This window comes from Mobula birostris, chromosome 3 (genome assembly GCF_030028105.1).
Source record: "Mobula birostris isolate sMobBir1 chromosome 3, sMobBir1.hap1, whole genome shotgun sequence".
Lineage (NCBI taxonomy): Eukaryota > Metazoa > Chordata > Chondrichthyes > Myliobatiformes > Myliobatidae > Mobula > Mobula birostris.
The window spans coordinates 218,376,202-218,402,125 of record NC_092372.1 but is presented as its reverse complement, the minus strand read 5'-3'; the positions used below and the strand labels follow the sequence as shown (position 1 = coordinate 218,402,125).

At 42.8% G+C, this 25,924-nt stretch overlaps 1 protein-coding gene across 1 annotated transcript in view; it reads left to right on the top strand.

The window, feature by feature from the left end:
- obscnb (obscurin, cytoskeletal calmodulin and titin-interacting RhoGEF b) overlaps nt 1-25,924 on the top strand; it is a 598,125-nt gene that overhangs the window by 307,204 nt on the left and 264,997 nt on the right. Inside the window, exons 71-73 of the mRNA XM_072254438.1 lie at nt 5,801-6,067; nt 10,406-10,672; nt 13,548-13,814. Of these exons, the coding sequence (XP_072110539.1) occupies nt 5,801-6,067; nt 10,406-10,672; nt 13,548-13,814 (801 nt within the window). The remainder of the gene's footprint in view (nt 1-5,800; nt 6,068-10,405; nt 10,673-13,547; nt 13,815-25,924) is intronic.

Sequence of the window (25,924 nt, the reverse complement as noted above, 5' to 3'; positions counted from 1 at the left end):
ATGACATAAAATATTCAAAATCACAAATGACTATTTAACACAGTGTACTTCTTTAAATTTTAGTTTGATTAGCTATATATTACTAGAATGATAACAGCTTAATTGGAGACATTTAATTCTTGATTTTTTTTGCTTTGATTTTACTCTCTTCATCCTTAATGAATAAGAGGGATACAGATGTTAATATACCTCCATAGATGTAATTAGAAATTAGTATTTGGTCAGAGTTGTAGTCAGTTATAAAGAATCACAGCCCATCTAGTTCATGCCAAACTGTTATTCTGCCCAGTCCCATCGACTGACACCTAGATCATAGCCCTCCATAACACTGCCTTCCGTGTACTTGCCCAAATTTCTCTTAAATTTTGAAATTGAACCTAAATTCGTCACTTCACTGGTAGCTTGTTCTGCAAGCTGGCTATCCTCTGAATGAAGATGATCCCCCTCAGGTTCCCCTTAAATATTTCACCTTTCATTATTAATCTATGACCTCTAGTTCTAGTCTTACTCGACCTCAGTGGAAAAAAGCTTGCTTGCATTTATTCTATTTATAACCTTCATAATTTCATACACCACTATCATATCACCCCTCATTCTCCTACACTCCAGGGAACAAAGTACTAACTTATTAAATATTTCCCTATAACTCAGGTCTTTAAATCCTGGCAACAGCTCTGTAAACTTTCTCTGACTCTTTCAGTCTTATTATATCTGCAGGCATGCTCTGGAAATCTATAGAAAAGTACCTGTAAACAATGGACAACAAACTCTGCAAATGCAGCTATAAATCAATGACTAAAATAGCAAACATGAAATTACAAGATAGGATTCCTTAAATGAGTGTAGTTACATCTTTCTGTTCAAGAGCCTGACAGTTGAGACGGTTGTTAACATAGAAAACCTACAGCACGATACAAGCCCTGCAGCCCACAATGCTGTGCTGAACATGTATTTACTTTAGAAATTACCGAGAGTTACCCATAGCTCTCTATTTTTCTAAGCTCCCTGTACCGATCTTAAAAGACTTTATCGTATCCGCCTCCACCACCATCACCGGCAGCCCATTCCACGCACTCACCACTCACTGTGCAAAAAAAACTTACCCGAACATCTCCTTTGTACCTGCTTACAAGCACCTTAAAACTATGCCCTCTTGTGGCAACCATTTCAGCTCTGGGAAAAAGCCTCTGACTATCCACTCGATTAATGCCTGTCATCATCTTATACACCCCTATCAGGTCACCTCTCATCCTCTGTCGCTCCAAGGAAAAAAGGCCGAGTTCACTCAACTATTCTCATAAGGCACACTCCCCAATCCAGGCAACATCCTTGTAAATCTCCTGTACAACCTTTCTATAGTTTCCACATCCTTCCTGTAGTGAGGTGACTAGAACTGAGCACAGTACTCTTAAGTGGGGTCTGAGCAGGGTCTTATATAGCTGTAACATTACCTCTTGGCTCTTCAGCTCAGTCCCACAGTTGATGAAAGCCAATACACCGTATGCCGCCTTAACCATAGAGTCAACCTGTGCAGCAGCTTTGAGCATCCTATGGACTTGGACCCCAAGATCCCTCTGATCCTCCACACTGCAAGAGTCTTACCATTAATACTATATTATGCCATCATATTTGAGCTATCAAAATGAACCATCACACACTTATCTGGGTTGAACTCCATCTGCCACTTCTCAGCCCAGTTTTGCATCCTATCGATGTCCCGCTGTAACCTCTGACAGCCCTCCACACTATCCACAACACCTCCAATCTTTGTGTCATCAGCAAATTTACTATGCCTTACTTTCTCAATAAGCCTTGCATTGGGTACCTTGTCAAATGCCTTGCTGAAATTCATATACACTACATCTACGGCTCTACCTTCATCAATGTGTTTAGTCACATCCTCAAAAAATTCAATCAGGCTCGTAAGGCACGATCTGCCCTTGACAAAGCCATGCTGACTATTCTTAATCATAATATACCTCTCCAAATGTTCATAAATCCTGCCTCTCAGGGTCTTCTCCATCAACTTACCAACCACTAAAGTAAGACTCACTGGTCTATAATTTCCTGGGCTATCTCGACTCCCTTCCTTGAATAAGGGACCAACATGTACAACCCTCTAATGCTCCGGAACCTCTCCTGTCCTCATTGATGATGCGAAGGTCATTGCCAGAGGCTCAGTAATCTCCTCTCTCCCTTTCTTCTAGCGACTTATCCAACTTGATGCTTTCCAGAAGCTCCAGCACATCCTCTTTCTTAAAATCTGCATGCTCAAGCTTTTCAATCTGCTGTAAGTCATCCCTACAATTGCCAAGATCCTTTTCCGTAGTGAATACTGAAGCAAAGTATTCATTAAGTACCTCTGCTATCTCCTCTGGTTCCATACACACTTTTCCACTGTCACACTTGATTGGTCCTATTCTCTCACATCTTATCCTCTTGCTCTTCATATACTTGTAGAATGCCTTGGGGTTTTCCTTAATCCTGCTCATCAAGGCCTTCTCATGGCCTCTTCTGGCTCTCCTAATTTCCTTTTTAAGTTCCTTCCTATTAGCCTTATAATCTTCTAGATCTCTGTCATCACCTAGTTTTTTGAACCTTTTGTAAGCTTTTCTTTTCTTCTTGACTAGATTTTCAACAGCCTTTGTACACCACGGTTCCTGTTCCCTACCATCCTTTCTCTGTCTCATTGGAATGTACCTGCACAGAACACCATGCAAATATCCCCTGAACATTTGCCACATTTCTGCCATATATTTCCCTGAGAACATCTGTTCCCAATTTATGCTTCCAAGTTCCTTCCTGATAGCCTCATATTTCTCCTTACTCCAATTAAATGCTTTCCTAACCTGTCTATTCCTATCCCTTTCCAATGCTATTCTAAAGGAGATAGAATTGTAATCACTATCTCCAAAATGATCTCCCACTGAGAGATCTGACACCTGACCAGGTTCATTTCCCAATACAGCCTCTCCTCTTGTAGGCTTATCTACATATTGTGTCAGGAAATCTTCCTGAACACAACAAACAAACTCCACCCCATTTAAACCCCTTGCTCTAAGGAGATTCCAATCAATATCTGGGAAATTAAAATCTCCCACCGCAACAATTCTGTTATTGTTGCACCTTTCTGGAATCTGTCTCCCTGTCTGCTCCTCGTTGTCCGTGTTACAATTGGGTGGTCTATATAAAAAAAAAACACCCAGTAGAGTTATTGACTCCTTCCTGTTCTTAAATTGTTTTTAAACCTGGTGGTGCAAATCCTGAGGCACTCGTTCCTCCTACCTGATGGCAGCAGCATGAAAAGAGCATGGCCTGGGTGGTGATGTTGGATGATGCTTTTCTACAGCAACGTTTCATGTAGTTCTGCTCAATGGTTGAAAAGGTTTTACCCATGATGTACTGGGCAGAATCCACTACCTTTTGTAGGATTTTCTGCTCAAAGGCATTGGTGTACGCAGACCAGGCCGTTAATGCAGCCAGTCAGCATACTTTCCACCAGACATCTATAGAAGTTTGCCAAGATTTTTGATGACATGCCAAATCTCCGCAGCCTCCTGAGGAAGTGGAGGCGCTATCATGCTTCCTTTGCAATTATATTTATGTGATGGATCCAGGACAGGTCCTCTGAGATATTGACACCCAGGAATTTAAATTTACTGTCCCTCTCCACCTCTGATCCTCCAATGATTACTGGCTCATGGACCTCTAGTTTCCTCTCCTGAAGTCTGCAATCAGTTCCTTGGTCTTAATTGACGTTGACTGAGAGGTTGTTGTTATTACACCACTCAGCCAAATTTTCAGTCTCTCTCCTATTATGCTGATTCGTCACGGCCTTTGATACACAGTGTTGTCAGCAAACTTGTATATGTAAGGCCTCAAAGTTGCCATGCAGTAGTTGAGAAGGCGCACAGTAGCATAATAGGGCTGCACAGTAACATAGTAAGGCAGAATGGTCACGTAACAGTTAATGCAACACCTTACAGTGCCAGCAATCAGCAATTTGGGTTCATTTTCTGCCACTATCTATAAGGAGTTTGTACATTCTGCCCATGGCCATGTGGGTTTCCTCTGGGTGCTCTGGTTTCCTCCCACATTATAAAGACGTGCGGTTAGGGTTAGTGAATTGTGGGCATGCTGTGTTGGTGCGGAAATGTGACACTTTGTGGGCTGTCCCCAGGACATATTCAGACTTTGTAGGTCATTGACACGAACTCCACATTTCGTGCATATATGACAAATAATTTTTAATCTTTCAAATTAACCTTGCCCCACCTTTCTACACAAAGGGCTTTCATCAGCATTGACCCATTGTGGCACAAGGGAGAGATATGCTGGAAAACATAGTTAGGTGGATGGGTTAGTGCCAGAGGAGATGGGGAAGCAAGTTGAAGGATAAACAATAATCAAGAGAAAAACTATTACATTGAATTGAAGTGATGATTGATTCAAGAGGAGGGGGAGTTAGTGCTGGGAAAATGACTGAGAACAGGTAGAAACTTGGAGAAAGTCGTGTGTGGAGGAAGATCCTGTGGATTAGATACCATCAAATATAATTAGATGATTTTGGAGAAGTGTGATTGCTTGGAGGATGAAGCTGGAATTTGCAATCCAGTTAAGAAAGGGTTACAGAAGCATTAAGCCTCTGATGAGAAATTTCCATGTTTGAAATCTGTTTTATGAGGGAAGTATGGTTAAAATCTAATCATATAGTTGATCTAATTTATTGAAGGCCACTGCACGTGGTTTCAGATGAAATACATTCACACTGCACATAAGTTATTGTACCATAAAAGAAGATGGCTAGTCTGATTAAGTGGAAGACAATATATTGAAAGCCTTTCACACCCCATCAAGTATGAAATTATTAATATGTAGAAATACATTTTAATAGTAAAGCTGAAAAGGAATTGACTGAGGTTTAAATGCTCTAGAATACTTGAAAGTTAACAGAGCTGAAATGATGCTTCAAAACTATTAATCGCTCAAGAGTCTGTCTGAAATGGATAAACACATAGGAAGGTAAGGTTACCAACAGGAGTCTGTTATATTCCCAGAACAGTTACAAGAAGATGACCTGATTTAATTAAGAGATTTTCAAAGACAATTGGTGACACAGAGGTTATTCAGTTGCCATCTCTTGCCAACCTTCTCCCTTCACATTATTGGTATTAGCAATCTCCTCTCTACTCTTTCAGTCCAGATGAAGGGTCTGTACCTGAAATGACTATTCACCATAGATGGTTCCTGATCCTCCTAATCCACTGGGTTCCTCCAGCAGCTCTTTTTTTTTTTTTTTTGCTGCATATTCCAACATCTTCAGTCTTGTGTGTGTCTCTGCTTATATCTAAGGTCCAGTGAAGTATTCTGTTTCTTTACTTAAGTCTGTCAGCCAAGCTGTGTATTCCTTTTTCTATTGTCTAGCTTCCTCTTAAATCCAAGTTATTTATTTCAACTTGGTCTCTACAGTAGCAAGCTTCATATTTTTTGACATTTTTGGATTGAAGAGGTTTCTTCCGTATTCCCTGTTTGATTTCTCGGTTACTATCTTAAATGAATGATCTCTAGCTGTGCCCTTCATCATAAGTGCAGGGGACAACATTCTTTCTGTTGCATATTGAAATCTTTCATAATTTTTTGGCTCTCTTCAGCCTTATTTCCCCAAGGGGAAAAACACCCTTTGTACAGTATTGCCTTTTGTTGTTCATAAATCCCTTTCCGTAAAATGGATTTATTGCAATTAATTAATTCAGAACTAATTTTCAAATACTATCCTTAAATGTCTTTCCAAATTTTGCAGCATTGCCTGTGCTCTTCAAAAAAGAGCTACAGAATGAGGAAACTGAAGAGGGTAATCTAGTCACATTTCATTGTGAGCTTACAAAGTCTGGTGCACCAGTCAAATGGAAAAAAGGATCAAAAATACTTCATCCCAGCAGCAAGTATGAAATGAAACAAGTTGGTACAGTTGTTGAATTATCAATCCACAATGTCAATACAGAAGATACAGGTAAATACACCTGTGATTCCGGGGACCAGCAAACTGATGGCTACTTGAAAGTTAATGGTAAGAGAAAATCCATAATTTAAAGAGATGTGCAGTAAGTTGTGCTCTATTCAGAGTATATTGATAGTCGCTCTTCAATGTTCAACAGTCCAGTTCTTTGCATCACGTTTTTATACTTAAAAATGTTAGTTCAACTTGGTTTGATAACTTTATATGATTGTATTGATGTACAGTCATTAGAAAATAAACCTATTATTTTTGTTGACCAGTATAATTATACTGCTGTAACCAATATATTGAATTATTTCAGTTTAAGAGGACAAAACATCGAAGCACATCACAGGCGCTTCAGCCCACAATGCTGCACCAACTCCACAACCCACGAAGATCAATCCAACCTTTGCCTCCACTTTTCTGTCATCCATGTGCCTATCTAAGATTTTCTTAAATGCCCTAATGTAGCTACCCCTACCTCTACCTCAAGCAGGGTGTTCCATGCACTGACTATTCCCTGTAAAAATAAAACTCACCTCTGAAATTCCTCCCTATACTTTCCTCTGATCACTTTAAAATTATGACTCCTGGTATTGACCATTTCCACCCTGGCAAAGAGTCTCCGGCTCTCCACTCAATCTATGCCTCTTAGTATCTTGTACACTTCTATCTAATCACCCCTTATCCTCCTTCGCTCCAAACAGAAAAGTCCTTGCTTGCTCAGTGTGTCCTGATAAAACATGCTCTCTAATCCCTACAGCATCTTGGTAAGTCTCCTCTGCACCCTCTCTAAAGCTTCAACGTCCTTCCTATCATGAAGTGAACTGAATTTTCACCTTCATGTCCTCTAGTGCTTGACATTTCTGTCTTCATAATTTTATAAACTTCTATCAAGTCTACCCCTGCTGCTCTAGAGATAACAACTCAGTTTGTCCAACTTCTCATAGATCATACCCTCTAATCAAGGCATTGTCCTGCCAAAGCTCTTCTTCATGTTCATGTCCATGTCCTTCCTCTAGTGGAGTAACCATATTGTGCACAATACTGCAAGTGTGGCTTAACCAGCATTTTATATAGCTGGTGGCATGATTCCTTACTTTTATATTCAGTGCCCAACCAATTAAGGGAAGCATTCATTTGTCATCTTTACTTGCTACTTATTTGCATGGCTACTGTTCATATTTTCAAATCCTTGCAAAGGCAAAATGGCAAGTAACATTCTCACCAAACAAATGACAGGGAATGACCATCCCCAACAAGGGAGAGCCCAGCTTCCGAGGAATTCATTGCATACCAATTCATTTCAACATCTGAAAATCCAAACCCTTTTCTTCCTTTGCAAGATACGGAAATGGTGTGTGATACAATACTGTCCACTTGTTTGGGCGACTACAACACCGTCAATACTCAAGCGCAACACAGTTCAGAACAAAGTAACCTGCTTGATTGGTATCTCCACAACTACCCTAAACATTCATTCCTCCCACTGTTATATCATGGCTGTAGTGTTTGTCATCTACAAAATGCACAGCATTACTTGCCAAGGCTACTTTGATGACACCTCTCAAACCTGTGACCTGTTCTACTGAGAAACACATCCTATAAGTAGCAGACATATAGGAACACTATTCGGTTGCAGGTTCACCTCCAAGTCACACACACCTTCTTGGCTTTGAAATGTATCACTTCTGTGTCTGAATCTGGAGTTCCCAACCCAACATGTATTCCAGCAGCATCTAAAGTATAATTAGGATGGGCAACAAGGTCAATGACACCTGCATCCTTAAAAAAATAAATAAATAACAGAAAAAACTTATTACTTGAAAACAAATAAGCTTCTTAACCAGTGAAGTTTTACATGCAGTGGGAAATAGTAAGCACCTCTACAAGGAGCACTGCCACAAGAAAGCAGCATAGAAACATAGAAAACAGATGCAGGAGTAGGCCGTTCAGCCCTTCGAGCCTGCACCGCCATTCAATACGATCATGGCTGATCATCCAACTCAGAACCCTGTACTGCCTTCTCTCCGTACCCTCTGATCCCTTTAGCCACAAGGGCCATATCTAACTCCCTCTTAAATATAGCCAATGAACTGGCCTCAACTGTTTCCTGTGGCAGAGAATTCCACAGATTCACCACTCTCTGTGTGAAGAAGTTTTTCCTCATCTCGATCCTAAAAGGCTTCCCCTTTATCCTCAAACTGTGACCCCTCGTTCTGGACTTCCCCAACATCGGGAACAATCTTCCTGCATGTAGCCTGTCCAATCCCTTTAGAATTTTATACGTTTCAATCAGATCCCCCCTCAATCTTCTAAATTCCAGAGAGTATAAGCCTAGTCGATCCAGTCTTTCATCATATGAAAGTCCTGCCGTCCCAGGAATCAATCTGGTGAACCTTCTTTGTACTCCCTCTATGGCAAGAATGTCTTTCCTCAGATTAGGGGACCAAAACTGCACACAATACTCCAGGTGTGGTCTCACCAAGGCCTTGTACAACTGCAGTAGTACCTCCCTGCTCCTGTACTCAAATCCTCTCGCTATAAATGCCAGCATACCATTCGCCTTTTTCACCACCTGCTGTACCTGCATGCTCACTTTCAATGACTGGTGTATAATGACACCCAGGTCTCGTTGCACCTCCCCTTTTCCTAATCGGCCACCATTCAGATAATAATCTGTTTTCCTGTTCTTGCCACCAAAGTGGATAACCTCACGTTTATCCACATTAAATTGCATCTGCCATGAATTTGCCCACTCACCTAACCTATCCAAGTCACCCTGCATCCTCTTAGCATCCTCCTCATGGCTAACACTGCCGCCCAGCTTCGTGTCATCCGCAAACTTGGAGATGCTGCATTTAATTCCCTCGTCTAAGTCATTAATATATATTGTAAACAACTGGGGTCCCAGCACTGAGCCTTGCGGTACCCCACTAGTCACTGCCTGCCATTCTGAAAGGGTTCCATTTATTCGCACTCTTTGCTTCCTGTCTGCCAGCCAATTCTCTATCCACATCAATACCTTACCCCCAATACCATGTGCTTTAAGTTTGCACACTAATCTCACTAAGCATCCATCATGAAGGACATGATCTCTTCTTGCTGTTGCCATCCGGAAGGAGGCGCAGGAGCCATAGGTTCCATGTCACCAGGTTGAAGAACAGTTATTGCCCTTCAAGCATCAAGCTTCTAAATCAGCTTGGATCACTTCACTCACCTCAACACTGAACTCCACGACTTATAGGCCCACTTTCAAGAACTCTTCAACTCATGTTCTCAGTATTATTTAGTTACTATTATTCTTACTTGTGTTTTGTATTTGTACAGTTTGTCTTTTGCACATTGGTTGTTTGTCAATCTTTGTGTGAAGTTTTTCATTGATTCTACTGTAGTCACAGCACAGGAACTGGCTCTTTGGCCCACAGCATAGTGCTGATTCAATTAAATTATTAATGAGATGGGCAACCTCACTAATCCCCTCTACCTACAGAATGTCCATATCCCTCCATTTTCCTCACATTCATGTGTCTATCTAAACATCTCTTAAAAGTCCCTAATGTATCTGCCTGCATCATTACTGTAGGCAAAGCATTACAGATATCCACCACTCTCTGTGTAAATCCACTAGGCATCCACCACTCTCTTCCAAACCTGTGTCAGGTCACCTCTCAGCCTCTTCCACTCCAGAGAAAATAACCCAAGTTTGTTCAGCCTCTCATCATAGCTAATGCCTTCTAATCCAGGCAACATCCTGGTAAACCTCTTCTGCCCTCTCTCCAAAGCCTCTACCTTCTTCCTATAATGGGACGATGAGAACTGTATGTAATACTCCAGAAGCATTCGAACCAGAGTTTTATAAAGCCACAATATAACTTTCTGAGATTTGAATTCAATACCTCATCTAATAAAGGCAAGCATGCAATTGGAGCTTAACCATGCTATCAATTCTTTGTTCTACTGTGAATCTCAGGATATTATATGTACTTTGATAATAAATTCGGTTTGAACTTTGATAATGTTATATTCAGTATATTCACTTTATCAAATTTTAGTCATAGATAAAAAATAATTTGCTATCATTCACTCAACTGTGCAAAGAGAATATAGATCTTATATTTCATTTGAAAGATTGATTTTGGGATGAAGCTTCAAAGGCCTAATATGTGGTGATGATGCAGGGAAGTAATTACTTAATTTGTTTGTAAGTCTATTATATGCAGTATGACAATGTTACATGCCCCAAACCAACAGCCTAAGCCTTCGACTGAATGCATAACCATAAAAATGGTCCCAAGCAAGGTTGATGGTGTTCTGCATAGGGATACAAATTAAATTTGGGATTCAGATGAAGAATTGCACTTTCCAGATAAATATAGTAAATGAATTCTTTTGGATGTATTTCAGTTGCACCAATAATTCTGATGAAAGAACTTCAGAGCCAAGAGGTTGAAGAGCATGGGATGGCAATCCTACATTGTGAACTGTCTCAACCTAAAGTGCCTGTGAAGTGGAGGAAAGGATCTCTTTTGATCACTTCAAATGAAAAATACACAATAAAACAGGAAGGTTGTGCACAAATGTTGCAGATTCATGACTTGGAATCAGCAGATGCTGGAGAGTATTTCTGCTGCTTTGGGGATCAGCAAACTACAGCTTGTATAACTGTGAAAGGTAGGTTAATAGACCAGTGGAGGAAAAAAAAGACTATTTGAAAGACTGAAGATTAGCTTTACTTGTTACATATGCAGTACATTGAAACATACAGTGAGATCCGTTGTTTGGGTCAACGACTTTCACTGTCTGAGGATATGCTTGGTGGCAGCCTGCAAGTGTCGCCACACATTCCATAGAGCATACCCTCAACATAGTAACCCTAACCCATATGTCTTTGAAATGTGGGAGGAAACTGGAGCACCCAGAGGAAACCTACATGGCCATGGGGAGAATATACAAACTCCTTAATGACAACGAGATCACGGGTGCTGTAGTAGAGTTATGCTAACCACTACACCACTGTGCCGTGTAGATTTTTTAGTTTGAAAACCTAAAAAAGTTCAGATTCTAGATACCTGAAATAATTTAGAAAAGGCTGTGAATGTTTAATTGGGCAGCAGTAAAGTTAACATTCAAATTGATGGCCTTCATCAGAAATGAGAAAAGTAAAAAATCAAACATGCTTTGAAATTGCTGAGGAGGGAGAAGAGTTGAGTGATAGGGTGGCACCAAGAGAGACTGAGTAACACAAATATTGTCAGCTAACAGAAGAAGATAAAGAGTTGTTGATAGAAATTGACCAACGTGAATGAAATATAAACACAAATGAGGATGAGAGAAAAAAAGATGCAGGAACTGTAAAATACAGAACATTGTGGTTGCTGGAATTCTAAACCAGAAGCGAATGTTGAAAATACCTAGCTGATCAGACAGGATCTCCAGAAAGAAAAAAAGATAGAATTACCATTAAAATTAAACACATAAAAATTGCTGGTGAACGCAGCAGGCCAGGCAGCATCTCTAGGAAGGGGTACAGTCGACGTTTCAGGCCGAGACCCTTCGTCAGAACTAACTGAAAGAAGAGATGGTAAGAGATTTAACAGATGGGGTATGAAGGAGAGGTGGGGCATTAACGGAAGTTAGAGAAGTCAGTGTTCATGCCATCAGGTTGGAGGCTACCCAGACAGAATATAAGGTGTTGTTCTTCCAACCTGAGTGTGGCTTCATCTTGACAGTACAGGAGGCCATGGATAGACATACCAGAATGGGAATGGGACGTGGAATTAAAATGTGTGGCCACTGGGAGATCCTACTTTCTCTGGCGGACAGAACGTAGCTGTTCAGCGAAATGGTCTCCCAGCCTGTGTCGGGTCTCACCAATATATAGGAGGCCACATTGGATGATGCATTACATCACCCCAACTGACTCACAGGTGAAGTGTCGCCTCACCTGCAAGGACTGTCATCTTGAGAGTACAGGGGGCCGTGGATAGACATATCAGAATGGGAATGGGACGTGGAATTAAAATGTGTAGCCTCCAACCTGTTCACGACATGAGCATTGACTTCTCTAACTTCCGTTAATGCCCCACCTCTCCTTCATAATCCCATCTGTTACTTAGTTATTATATTTTTCCCTCTCTTTTTCTCCCTCTGTCCCTCTCACTATACTCCTTGCCCATCCTCTGGGTTCCCCCCTCCCCCTTTCTTTCTCCCTAGGCCTCCCGTCCCATGATCCTCTCATATCCCTTTTGCCAATCAACTTTCCAGCTCTTAGCTTCATCCCTCCCCCTTATGTCTTCTCCTATCATTTCAGATCTCACCCTCCCCCTCCCACTTTCAAATCTCTTACTATCTCTTCTTTCAGTTAGTCCTGACGAAGGGTCTCGGTCTGAAACGTCGACTGTACCTCTTCGTAGAGATGCTGCCTGGCCTGCTATATTCACCAGCAATTTTTATGTGTGTTCCTTGAAATTCCAGCATCTGCAGATTTCCTTGTGTTTACCATTAAAATTCTCTGTTTATAGATTTACTTGTTACCATAAGACACTGGAGCAGAATTAGATCATTTGACACATCAAGTGTGCTCTGCCATTCCATAATGGCCAATTTATTGTCCCTCTCAACCCCATTCACCTGCCTTCCCCCCGTACATTTTGATACCTGGACTAATCAAGAACCTATGAACTTCCTCTTTAATTATACCCATTAACCTTGTCTCCACAGCCATCTGTGACAATGAATTCCACAGATTCACCACGTTCTGGCTGAAGAAATTCCTTTTCATTTCAGTTCTAAAGGGACGTCTTTCTATCCTGAATTTGTGCCCACTGGTCCTAGACTCCCCCACTACTGGAAGTATCCTCTCCACATCTACCCTATCTAGGCCTTTCAATATTCTATAGGTTTCAATAAGACTCCCCCCTCATTCTTCTAAACTCCAGCAAGTACAGACCCAGAGCCATCAAACACTCCTGATACATTAACCTTTTCATTTATGGGATCAATACGCAAAGTACAATAGTAAAGACAATCTTTTGTGAAATAAGTTCCAAAAGGTAAACAATGTTGTCCAGAAGAATGTAATGATGGTCATAAGGGATTTCCATATGCAGGTAGATGGGGAAAATCAGGTTGGTGCTGAACCCCAAGAGAAGGAGTTAGTAAAATGCCTATGAAGTGGCTTTTTAGAGCAATTTGGGGTTGTCTGAAGGGATTAGTTTTGTTGGTTTTAGATTACTAATTTAGTTTGTTCTGCAGATTGTTCTGGGTCAAAGAGTATATTCCTGTGCTGTACTGTTCTATATTCCGTAGGTACCCCTAGTGTTATTACTGCATAAGACGTTCAAAAAAATACAAATTTTCTTTGAGATATATGCCATGATCACAGTCTGAGTCCCTAACAGCTCAGATTTATCTTGCTTTTATGTCAATGTCCAACCACTCTCCACCAACTTATTCTTAAAAGAAGACTATTAAAGCACTCTTCTTTGTTTGCTTTTACCTATAAACATTACTTTCTGTTGTACTATAATAATAATAATCTTTTCAGTCTTGCCAGTACTTTTCAAACGATGGCTTAAAAATGAAGAAGCAGAAGAAGGCCAGTCTGCCCTACTGCACTGTGAGCTTACTAAACCTGATGCCTCTGTAGAATGGAGAAAGGGACCTGAGGTACTTAAACCAAATGACAAGTATGAAATGAAGCAGAACGGCCCCATTGTTGAATTAGTAATTCACAACCTGAAGCTAGAAGATGCTGGGGAATATACTTGTGATTCTGGGGACCAACAGACTACTGCTTCCTTGACAGTCAGAGGTAAATATCTACTGCTTTCTTAATTCAAAAGCATATTATTTGCCTAATTATCCTGTAGAAATGAAAAATTCTTGTTTCTTTAGCCATTTCAGGTAAGATTGCAGTAAACATTCATTCAAAGAGGCAGTGATGAAACAGCGACGCAATGCAAGTAGTTTACAAAACTTTTGAATATTATTCCTCTCAACTACTCACATTGCAATCTGCACCTGTAATTTCTCTTTCAATAACATACTCGTGAACCGTTTTAACGAACAAGCGGTTTCATGATCTTCAACAAACTTAACTGTCAGCAAATTTAACTCTCAAGCATGTAGGCAGAACTCCTTTAAGCAGATGAAGGGAGATAACCATGGCTGAAAGAGACACAGAACATAGAACAATACAGCACATTACAGGCTCTTCGGCCCACAATGTTGTACCGACCCTCAAACCCTGCCTCCCATATAACCCCCCTCCTTAAATTCCTCCATATACCTGTCTAGTAGTCTCTTAAACTTCACTAGTGTATCTGCCACCACCACTGACTCAGGAAGTGCATTCTACGCACCAACCACTCTCTGAGTTAAAAAAAAACCTTCCTCTAATATCCCCCTTGAACTTCCCACCCAGACAAAGGAGGGGAGGACTCCAAGCCAGGCTAAAGCGCCAGGGCATGAAACTTTCTCTATCCAGTATCTTCTCAGCAAATGTACAGTCACTGGAGACAAGATTGAGGGCCTTAGGGCAAGATTGCTATATTAGAGGGAAATGAGATATTGCTGTATTTACCTTTTCATGGAGACGTAGCTCACTCTGGACATGCTGAATATGTTGGTAAGACCCAGGGGCTTCTCAATATGCAGGATGGACTGGACTGCTGATTCAGGGAAGGCAAAAGGTTGGGGGTTTGAGTTTCATCATAAACTCTTGTGGCGCTCGAATGTAATGGTCCTATTACACTCTTGTTCCCCCGACCTTGAGCATCTAATGATTAAGTGCTGACTGTTCTATGTACCGAGGGAGTTCTGCTCCATGATGCTGACCACAGTTAACGTATCGCTGAAGGCCGATATGAAGCAGGCACTTGAGGCACTGAGTGCCGACATCAGCAAACAAGAAACAGTCTGCCCTGATGACTTTCAAATCATTGTCGGGGACTTCAGTCAGGCTTGTTTGAAGAAATCTCTGCCTGATAATCATAATGTATCACATGCAGCACAAGGGGTCCCAACACACCTGACCATAGGAATGCCTATCGTTGCATCCTAGACCACATTTTGGGAAATCTGATCACCTGACTGTCCTCTTCCTACCTGCATTCAGGCAGAGGCTAAAGAGCAAGACCCGAGAGGTAAGTATGACAATGAGGTGGTTGCGGGAGGCAGAGGAGCAGCTGCAGGCTTGCTTTGACTCCGTAAACTGGACTGTGTTCAAAGACTCATCAGAGGATCTGAATGAATACACTAAGGTTATCACCGACTTTATGAAAGCAGTCATAGATGAGTGTGTTCCCACAAAATCTTTCAAAGTCTTCCCCAGCCAGAAGCCCTGGGTGAACCATGAGATACACGATCTACTGAGGGCCAAATTGGTGGCATTCAAGTCTGGTGGCCAATCAAAATACAAGAGGTCCAGGTACAATTCTCCAGAAAGCAATCTCAAGTGCAAAGTGGCAACTCCGGAGCGAACTTGAATCACTGAAGGATGCTCGACAGCTGTGGCAGGGCTTGAATGGTGTCAACAAGGATCCTCGGTTTCCTCACTTGCAGACCCCAGTCAGTTTGGATTAGCAACAACATCTCCTCCACAATGTCCATCAGCAGAGGTTCACCATAAGGCTTTGTGCTTAGCCCTCTGCTCTACTGGCTTAATACCTCCAACAGCTCCAATGCCATATTTAAGTTTGCTCACACCACTGTTGTTGGATGAATCTGCATATAGGAGGGAGACTGAGTATTTGGCTGAGTAGTGCCACAACTCAGTGTCAGCATGATCAAGGAGCTAATTATTGACTTTAGGAGGAGGAAACTGGAAGTCCATGAGCCAATCCTCACCAGGGGATCAGAGATGGAGAGGGTCACCAACTTCAAATTCGTCAGTGTTGTCATTTCAGAGGATTTGCTCTGGATCCAGCACGTAAGTGCCATTATGAAGAAAGCATGGCAGTACTTCTACTTTCTTTGAAGTTTGTGAAGATTCCGCATGTCACCTAACATGTTGACAAGCTTCTATAGAGGTGCAGTGGAGAATATATTAACTGGTTGCACCAATGCCCTTGAACAGAAAAGCCTTCAAAAAGATACAACCCAGTCCATCACAACTAAGGCCAATAGGAAGGAGCTTAAGAAGGAAATTAGGAGAGCCAGAAGGGGTCATGAGAAGGCCTTGGCAGGCAGGATTAAGGAAAACCCCAAGGCATTCTACAGGTATGTGAAGAGCAAGAGGATAAGACGTGAAAGCATAGGACCTATCAAGTGTGACAGTGGGAAAGTGTGTGTGGAACCGGAGGAAATAGCAGAGGTACTTAATGAATATTTTACTTCAGTATTCACTGTGGAAAAGGATCTTGGTGATTGTAGTGCTGACTTGCAGCAGACTGAAAAGCTTGAGCATATAAATATTAAGAAAGAGGATGTGCTGGAGCATTTGAAAAGCATTGTTGGTTAAGTCGCCGGGACCGGATGAGATGTACCCCAGGCTACTGTGGGAGGCAAGGGAGGGGATTGCTGAACCTCTGGCGATGATTTTTGCATCGTCAATGGGGACGGGAGAGGTTCCAGAGGATTGGAGGGTTGCGGATATTGTTCCCCTATTCAAGAAAGGGAGTAGAGATAGCCCAGGAAATTATAGACCAGTGAGTCTTACTTCAGTGGTTGGTAAGTTGATGGAAAAGATCCTGAGAGGCAGGATTTATGAACATTTGGAGAGGTATAATATAATTAGGAATAGTCAGCATGGCTTTGTCAAGAGCATGCCTTACGACCTGATTGAATTTTTTTGAGGATGTGACTAAACGCATTGATGAAGGAAGAGCAGTAGATGTAGTGTATATGGATTTCAGCAAGGCATTTGATAAGGTACCCCATTCAAGGCTTATTGAAAAAGTAAGGAAACATGGGATCCAAGGGGACATTGCTTTGTGGATCCAGAACTGGCTTGCCCACAGAAGGCGAAGAGCGGTTGTAGACAGGTCATATTCTTCATGGAGGTCGGTGACCAGTGGAGTGCCTCAGGGATCTGTTCTGGGACCCTTACTGGTCGTGATTTTTATAAATGACCTGGATGAGGAAGTGGAGGGATGGGTTAGTAAGTTTACTGATGACACAAAGGTTGGGGGTGTTTTGGATAGTGTGGAGGGCTGTCAGAGGTTACAGTGGGACATTGATAGGGTGCAAAACTGGGCTGAGAAGTGGCAGATGGAGTTCAACCCAGATAGGTGTGAAGTGGTTCATTTTTGTAGGCCAAATATGATGGCAGAGTATAGTATTAATGGTAAGACTCTTGGCAGTGTGGAGGATCAGAGGGACCTTGGGGTCCGAGTCTATAGGACGCTCAAAGCAGCTGTGCAGCTTGACTCTGTAGTTGAGAAGGCATACGGTGTATTGACCTTCATTAATCGTGGAATTGAATTTAGGATCCAAGAGGTAATGTTGCAGCTAGGACCCTGGTCAGACCCCACTTGGAGTACTGTGCTCAGTTCTGGTTGCCTCAGTACAGGAAGGATGTGGAAGCTATAGAAAGGGTGCAGAGGAGATTTACGAGGATATTGCTTGGATTGGGGAGCATGCCTTACGAAAACGGGTTGAGTGAACTCGGCCTTTTCTCCTTGGAGTGACAAATGATGAGAGGTGACCTGATAGAGGTGATTAAGATGATGAGAGGCATTGATCGTGTGGATAGTCAGAGGCTTTTTCCCAGGGCTGAAATGGTTGCCACAAGAGGACACAGATTTAAGGTGCTGGGGAGTAGGTACAGAGGTGTCAGGGGTAAGTTTTTTACTCAGAGACTGGTGAGTGCATGGAATAGGCTGCCGGCAACGGTGGTGGAGGCAGATACGATAGGGTCTTTTAAGAGACTTCTGGATAAGTACATGGAACTTAGAAAAATAGAGGGCTATAGGTAAGCCAAGTAATTTTTAAGGTAGGGATATGTTTGGCACAACTTTGTGGGCCGAAGGGCCTGTATTGTGCTGTAGGTTTTCTATGTTTCTAACTAAAGCCCTCCGCACCATTAAGCACATCTACATGGAGCGATGTGCAGGAAAGTAGCATCTATCACCAGGGAGCTACACCAGCCAGGTCGTGTTCTGTTTGCAGTGCTGCAAGCAAGAGGAAGGTACAGGAGCCTTAGGACTGGCACCCCAAGTTTCAGGAACAGTTATTACCCCATAGTCATCAGGCTCTTGAACTGGAGGTTCAACTGGCCTCATCATTGAACTGTTCCCACAATCTATGGACCCACTTTCAAGGAATATACAACTTATTTTCTCCATTTTTATTGCTTATCTATTTGTTATAAGACCATAAGACAAAGGAGTAGAAGTAGGCCATTCGGCCCATTGAGTCTGCTCTGCCATTTTATCATGAGCTGATCCATTCTCCTATTTAGTCCCACTCCCCCGCCTTCTCACCATAACCTTTGATGCCCTGGCTACTCAGATACTGATCAATCTCTGCCTTAAATACACCCAATGACTTGGCCTCCACTGCTGCTCTTGGCAACAAATTCCATAGATTCACCACCCTCTGACTAAAAAAAATGTCTTCGCATTTCTGTTCCGAAAGGGCGTCCTTCAATCCTTAAGTCATGCCCTCTCGTACTAGACTCCCCCATCATGGGAAACAACTTTGCCACATCCACTCTGTCCATGCCTTTTAACATTCGAAATGTTTCTATGAGGTCTCCCCTCATTCTAAACTCCAAGGAATACAGTCCAAGAGCAGACAAATGTTCCTCATATGTTAACCCTCTCATTCCCGGAATCATTCTAGTGAATCTTCTCTGTACCCTCTCCAACGTCAGCACATCCTTCCTTAAATAAGGAGACCAAAACTGCCCACAGTACTCCAAGTGAGGTCTCACCAGCGCCTTATAGAGCCTCAACATCACATCCCTGCTCCTATACTCTATTCCTCTAGAAATGAATGGCAACATTGCATTCGCCTTCTTCACTACTGACTCAAACTGGAGGTTAACTTTAAGGGTATCCTGTACGAGGACTCCCAAGTCCCGTTGCATCTCAGAACTTTGAATTCTTTCCCCATTTTAATAATAGTCTGCCCATTTATTTTTTCAGCCAAAGTGCATAACCATACACTTTCCAACATTGTACTTCATTTGCCACTTCTCTGCCCATTCTTCCAATCTATCCAAGTCTCTCTGCAGACTCTCCGTTTCCTCAACACTACCGGCCCCTCCATCTATCTTCGTATCGTCAGCAAACTTAGCCACAAAGCCATCTATTTCATAATCCAAATCGTTGATGTACAATATAAAAAGAAGCGGCCCCAACACGGACCCCTGTGGAACACCACTGGTAACCGGCAGCCAACGAGAGTAGGATCCCTTTATTCCTACTCTCTGTTTCCTGCCAATCAGCCAACACTCTATCCACATATGTAACTTTCCTGTAATTCCATGGGCTCTTATCTTGTTAAGTAGCCTCATGTGTGGCACCTTGTCAAAGGCCTTCTGAAAATCCAAATATATAACATCCACTGCATCTCCCTTGTCTAGCCTACTGGTAATTTCCTCAAAAAATTGTAATAGGTTTGTCAGGCAGGATTTTCCTTTAAGGAATCCATGCTGAGTTCTGCCTATCTTGTCATATGCCTCCAGGTACTCTGTAACCTCATCCTTGACAGTCGACTCCAACAACTTCCCAACCACCGATGTCAAGCTAACAGGTCTATAATTTCCTTTTTGCTTCCTTGCTCCCTTCTTAAATAGCGGAGTGACATTTGCAATCTTCCACTCTTCTGGAACCATGCCAGAATCTATTGACTTTTGAAAGATCATCGCTAATGCCTCCACAATCTTCACAGCTACTTCCTTCAAAACACGAGGGTGCATTCCATCTGGTCCAGGAGATTTATCTACCTTTAGTCTATTCAGCTTCCTGAGTACTTTCTCTGTCGTAATTGTGACTACACACACTTCTCTTCCCTGCCACCCTTGAGTGTCCGGTATACTGCTGGTGTCTTCCTCAGTGAAGACTGATGCAAAATACTCGTTCAGTTCCTCTGCCATCTCCTTATCTCCCATTACAATTTCTCCAGCATCATTTTCTATCGGTCCTATATCTACTCTCACCTGTCTTTTACTCTTTATATACTTGAAAAACCTTTTAGTATCCTCTTTGATATTATTTGCTAGCTTCCTTTCATAGTTAATCTTTTCTCTCTTAATGACCACCTTGGTTTCCTTTTGTAAGGTTTTAAAAACTTCCCAATCCTCTGTCTTCCCACTAATTTTTGCTACCTTGTATGCCCTCTCCTTTGCTTTAACTTTGGCTTTGACTTCTCTTGTCAACCACGGTTGCATCCTTTTTCCACTCGAAAATTTCTTCTTTTTTGGAATATACCTGTCTTGCACATTCCTTATTTCTCGCATAAACTCCAGCCACTGCTGCTCTGCTGTCTTTCCCGCCAGTGTCCCTTTCTAGTCAACTTTGGCCAGTTCCTCTCTCATGCCACTGTAATTTCCTTTACTCCACTGAAATACCGACACATCAGATTTCGGCTTCTCTTTTTCTAACTTCACAGTGAACTCAATCATGTTATGATCACTGTCTCCTAAGGGTTCCTTCACCTCAATCTCTCTAATCACCTCCGGTTCATTACACAATACCCAATCCAGTACAGCCGATTCCGTAGTAGGCTCAACAACAAGCTATTCTAAAAAGCCATCTCGCAGACATTCTACAAATTCTCTCTCTTGAGATCCAGTGCTGACCTGATTTTCCCAATCTACTCGCGTGTTAAAATCCCCCGCAATTATCATAACACTGCCCTTCTGACAAGCCTTTTCTATTTCCTGTTGTAATTTGTTGTCCACATCCCTGCAGCTGTTTGAAGGCCTATAAATAACTGCCATCAGGGTCCTTTTGCCCCTGCTATTTCTTAGCTCAACCCATAAAGATTCTGCACCTTCCGATCCTATATCACCTCTTTCTCATGATTTAACATCATTTCTAACTAATAAAGCCACGCCTCTCCCTCTGCCTACCTTCCTATCCTTCCAATACACCGTGTATCCTTGGACGTTCAGCTCCCAGAGACATGCATCCTTTAGCCAGGTCTCAGTGTTGGCCACAATATCATACCTGTCAATCTGTAGCTGTACGACAAGGTCATCCACCTTATTCCTTATGCTGCGTGCATTTAAGTACAACACCTTAAGACCAGTATTTGATACTTTTTGCTTTGATTTCACTGCAACTCATCCCAATGGCTACAAATTTGCCCCATCACCTGCCTGTCTTTCCTGACATCTTTACTGCTCACTATCTTAGATTTATTTCTGTTTTCCCCTTCCTCCGCTCTATCATTCCGGTTCCCATCCCCCTGCCGAATTAGTTTAAACCCTCCCTAACAGCTCTATTAAACTTTCCCGCCAGGATATTGGACCCCTTTGGGTTCAGGTGCAACCTGTCCTTTTTGAACAGGTCATACTTCCCCCAGAAGAGATCCCAATTATCCAAGAATCTGAAGCCCTGCCCCCTACACCAGCCTCTCAGCCACGCATTCATCTGCCTGATCCAACTATTCTTCCCCTCGCTAGCACATGGCACAGGTAGCAATCCCGAGATTACTACCCTGGAGGTCCTGCTTCTCAGCTTCCTTCCTAACTCCTGGAAATCTCTCTTCAGGACCTCCTCTTTTGTCTTATCTATGTCATTGGTACCAACATGTACCAAAACAGCTGGCTGCTCACCCTCCCCCTTTAGAATAGGCAGGACCTGATCCGAGATATCCCATACCCTGGCACCTGGGAGGCAACACACCATGCGGGTATCTCTGTCAGGCTCACAGAATCTCCTGTCTGTTCCCCTGACTATGGAATCCCCCACGACTACCGCATTTCTCTTCTCCCTCTTTCTCTCCTGCACAACAGCCCCAGGCTCAGTGCCAGAGACCTGGTCACCGTGGGCGTCCCCTGTCAGGTCATCCCCCTCAACAGCATCCAGAACAAGATATTTGTTGCTGAGAGGGACAGCCACAGGTGTGCTCTCCACTATCCGGGCATTTCCCTTCCCTCTCTTGACAGTGACCCAGTTTTCTGACTCCTGTATCCTAGGGATGACTACCTCTCTGTAGCTCCTGTCTATCACCTCTTCACTTTCCATAATAGGCAGTAGGTCATCAAGCTGCAGCTCCAGATCCCTAACACGATCTCTGAGGAGCTGCAACTCGGTGCACCTGGCGCAGATGTGGCCATCAGGGAGGCTGGAGCTCTCCCAGGATTCCCACATCTGACACTCTGAACAAAGCACTAACCCTGCAGGCATGCTACCTAATTCTACAGGAATGAAACAGGAAAAATAAGTCTACTCACCCACTTACCTCGCCAAACAGACGAACTTTTTAAACGGTTAGCTCGTACCGTTAGCTGTGAGAGCCCTGCTGTTCCTGTCTGTCTGGGCCGATTCGCGAAAGGGGTCGGGGGGGGGAGAAAAAAAAAGAGTTGGTGCCTCGCTCTGGCCTCTTCCCGTTTACTGCCGAAGCCCATTGAAACCAAAGCCCTACACTCTGCTACCGCTCACTCCGCTGCCCACTGTATAGGGTGGTCTCCTTTTTAAACTCTCCGCGCGGTCCTGTTGACGTCACGCGCCTGTGCAGTCTTGGCCTTCTTGCACTCGAAGTTTTTTTTAAAAACTGCCTTCCTTCAGAATTCAGCTCCCACGACGCTCTGTAGTCCCGATCCAAAGGAGAGCCATTGGTAGCAACCTGCCTTGTTATAATTTGGATTTTGTCTTGTTTTGTATTGCACAGTTTGTTGTCTGTTGTACATTGTTTGTGTCTGTCCTATTGGGGGCCATCTCTTTTATTGATTCCATTGTGTTTCTTGTATTTACTGTGAATGTCCATAAGAAAATTATTCTTGGCATTGTATATGATGACATGTATATACTTCAATAGTAAATTTATCTTGAATATTATTAAGTTCTGTAAATAATGGGTGGTGGAGTGGAGATATGTCTCTACTAAAGGAGGTGTAAGGCGCTCCTTCCCTCCGCTAGCCTGCAGGTCACCTTGGGCAATGTGTAGCAGCTGTTGAGTCCCCCTGATTATGGTCACGTGAAGCCATGTGGTGGATGGTCATATGATACACATCCCAAGTCCTGGTTAGGCGACCACTGATGATAGGCAGACAATCTCTGAAGATTATTGATAATGGGTGGAGTCACCCATCCTGTAAAGACACTGCCCAGAAAAAGGCAATGGCAAACCACTTCTGTAGAAAAATTTGCAAAGAGCAATCAGGGTCATGAGACCATGACCACCTATGTCATACAGCACATCTAATGACCTACAAGGTTAATGTTTTGTTTTAATTCAGTAGTTATCTAGAGATCAGTGTCAGAATGTGAGAACCAGAATCAATTAGTGGCTTCAAATGGGATTTAGGTGGGTACTTAGAAAATAATAACTTTCAGGGCTGTGAATTGAATTGACTTTATTTCTTACATCTTTCACATGCATTAGTAAAAATCTTTACGTTATGTCTCCATCTAAATGTGCAATGTGCAGTCATAGTAATTTATAATAATTTATAATAAATAGGACAGTCAATGTAATATAGAAATACACTCAAATCAGCATGAGTTAATCAGTCTAATGGCCTGGTGGAAGAAACCATCCCGGAGCCTGTTGGTCCTGGTTTTTATGCCGCGGTACCATTTCTGGATGGTAGCAGTTGGAATAGATTGTGATTGGGGTGACTCGGGTCACCAATGGTCCTTCGGGCCCTTTTTACATATCTGTCTTTGTAAATGTCCTGAATCATGGGATGTTCGCAACTACAGATGTGCTGGGCTGTCCGCACCACTCTCTGCAGAATCTGTGATTAAGTGAGGTACAGTTCCCATACCAGGCAGTGATGCAGCCAGTCAGGATGCTCTCAATTGTACTCCTGTAGAAAGTTCATAGGATTTGGGGGCCCATACCAAACTTCAACCATCTGAGGTGAAAGAGGTGCTGTTGTGCCTTTTTCACCACACAGCTGGTGTGTACAGGCCATGTGATGTCCTTGGTGATGTGTATGCTGAGGAACTTAAAGCTGTTTACCCGCTCAACTCCAGATCCATTGATGTCAGTAGGAATTAGCCTGTCTCCATTCCTCCTGTAATCCACAACCATCTCCTCTGTTTTTGCGACATTGAGGGAGAGGTTGTTTTCTTGACACCACCGTGTCAGAGAGATGACTTCTTGCCTGTAGGCCACCTCATTATTGTTTGAGATTAGGCCAGTCAGTGTAGTGTTGTTGGCAAATTTAATAAGCAGTTTAGAGCTGTGGATGGTGACGGAGTCATGGGTATACAGGGAGTAAAGAAGAGGACTTAGTACACAGCCCTGAGGGGCTCCTGTGGATTGGAACTGACTAGATTACTGTACTATGAGCCCGTACAAATTCAATGGTTTCTTTGTCTTAATTATAAGACCATAAGATATAGGAGCTAAAGTAAGCTATTCAGCCCATCAAGTCAGCTCCGCCATTCAGTCATGGGCTGATCCAATTCTTCCAGTCATTACCACTCCACTGCCTTCTCCCCATACCCTTTGATGCCCTGGCTAATCAAGGACCTATCTATCTCTGCTTTAAATGCACCCAATGACTTGGCCTCCACAGCTGCTTGTGGCAACAAATTCCACAGATTTACCATCCTCTGACTAAAATAATTTCTCTGTATCTCTGTTCTAAATGGATGTCCTTCAATCCTGAAGTCGTGCCCTCTTGTCCTAGACTCCCCTGCCGTGGGAAGTAACTTTGCCATATCTAATGTGTTCAGGCCTTTTAACATTTGGAATGTTTCTATGAGGAGCCCCCCTCATTCTCCTGAACTCCAGGGAATACAGCCCAAGAGCTCCCAGGTGTTCCTCCTAGAGTAACCCTTTCATTCCTGATCATTCTTGTGAATCTTCTGTGAACCCTCTCCAATGTCAGTATATCCTTTCTGAAATAGGGAGCCCAAAACTGCACACAATACAGTGTGGTCTCACAAGTGCCTTACAGAGCCACAACATCACATCCCTGCTCTTATATTCTATACCTCTAGAAATGAATTACAAAATTGCATTTGCTGCCTTCACCATCGACTCCACCTGGAGGTTAATCTTTAGGGTATCCTGCACTAGGACTCCCAAGTCCCTTTGTCTCTCTGCATTTTGAATTCTCTCCCCATCTAAATAATGGTCTGCCCATTTATTTCTTCCACAAAAGTGCATGACCAAACACTTTCCCATATTGTATTTCATTTGCCACTTCTTTGCCCATTCCCCTAAACTACCTAGGTCTCTCTGCAGGCTTTCTGTTTCCTCAACACTACCCGCTCCTCCACCTATCTTTGTATCATTGGCAAATTTAGCCACAAATCCATTAATCCCATAGTCCAAATCATTGATATACATTGTAAAAGCAGTGGTCCCAACACCGACCCCTGTAGAATTCCACTGGTGAGAAGCAGCCAGCCAGAATAGAATCCCTTTATTCCCACTCTGTTTTCTGCCAAACAGTCAATGCTCCACTCATGCTAGTAACTCTCCTGTAATTCCATGGGATCTTATCTTGCTAAGCAGCCTCATGTGCGGCACCTTGTCAAAGGCCTTCTGAAAATCCAAGTACACCACATCTACTGCATCTCTTTTGTCTACCCTGCTTGTAATTTCCTCAAAAAATTGGCGTAGGTTAGTAAGGCAGGATCTTCCTTTCAGGAAACCATGCTGGCTTTGGCCTATCTTGTCATGTTCCTCCAGGTATTCTGTAATCTCACCCCCAACAATCGATTCCAGCAACTTCCCAACCACTGATGTCAGGCTAACAGGTCTATAGTCTCCTTTCTGCTGCCTCGCACCCTTCTTAAATAGTGGAGTAACATTTGCAATTTTCCAGTCATCTGGTACAATGCC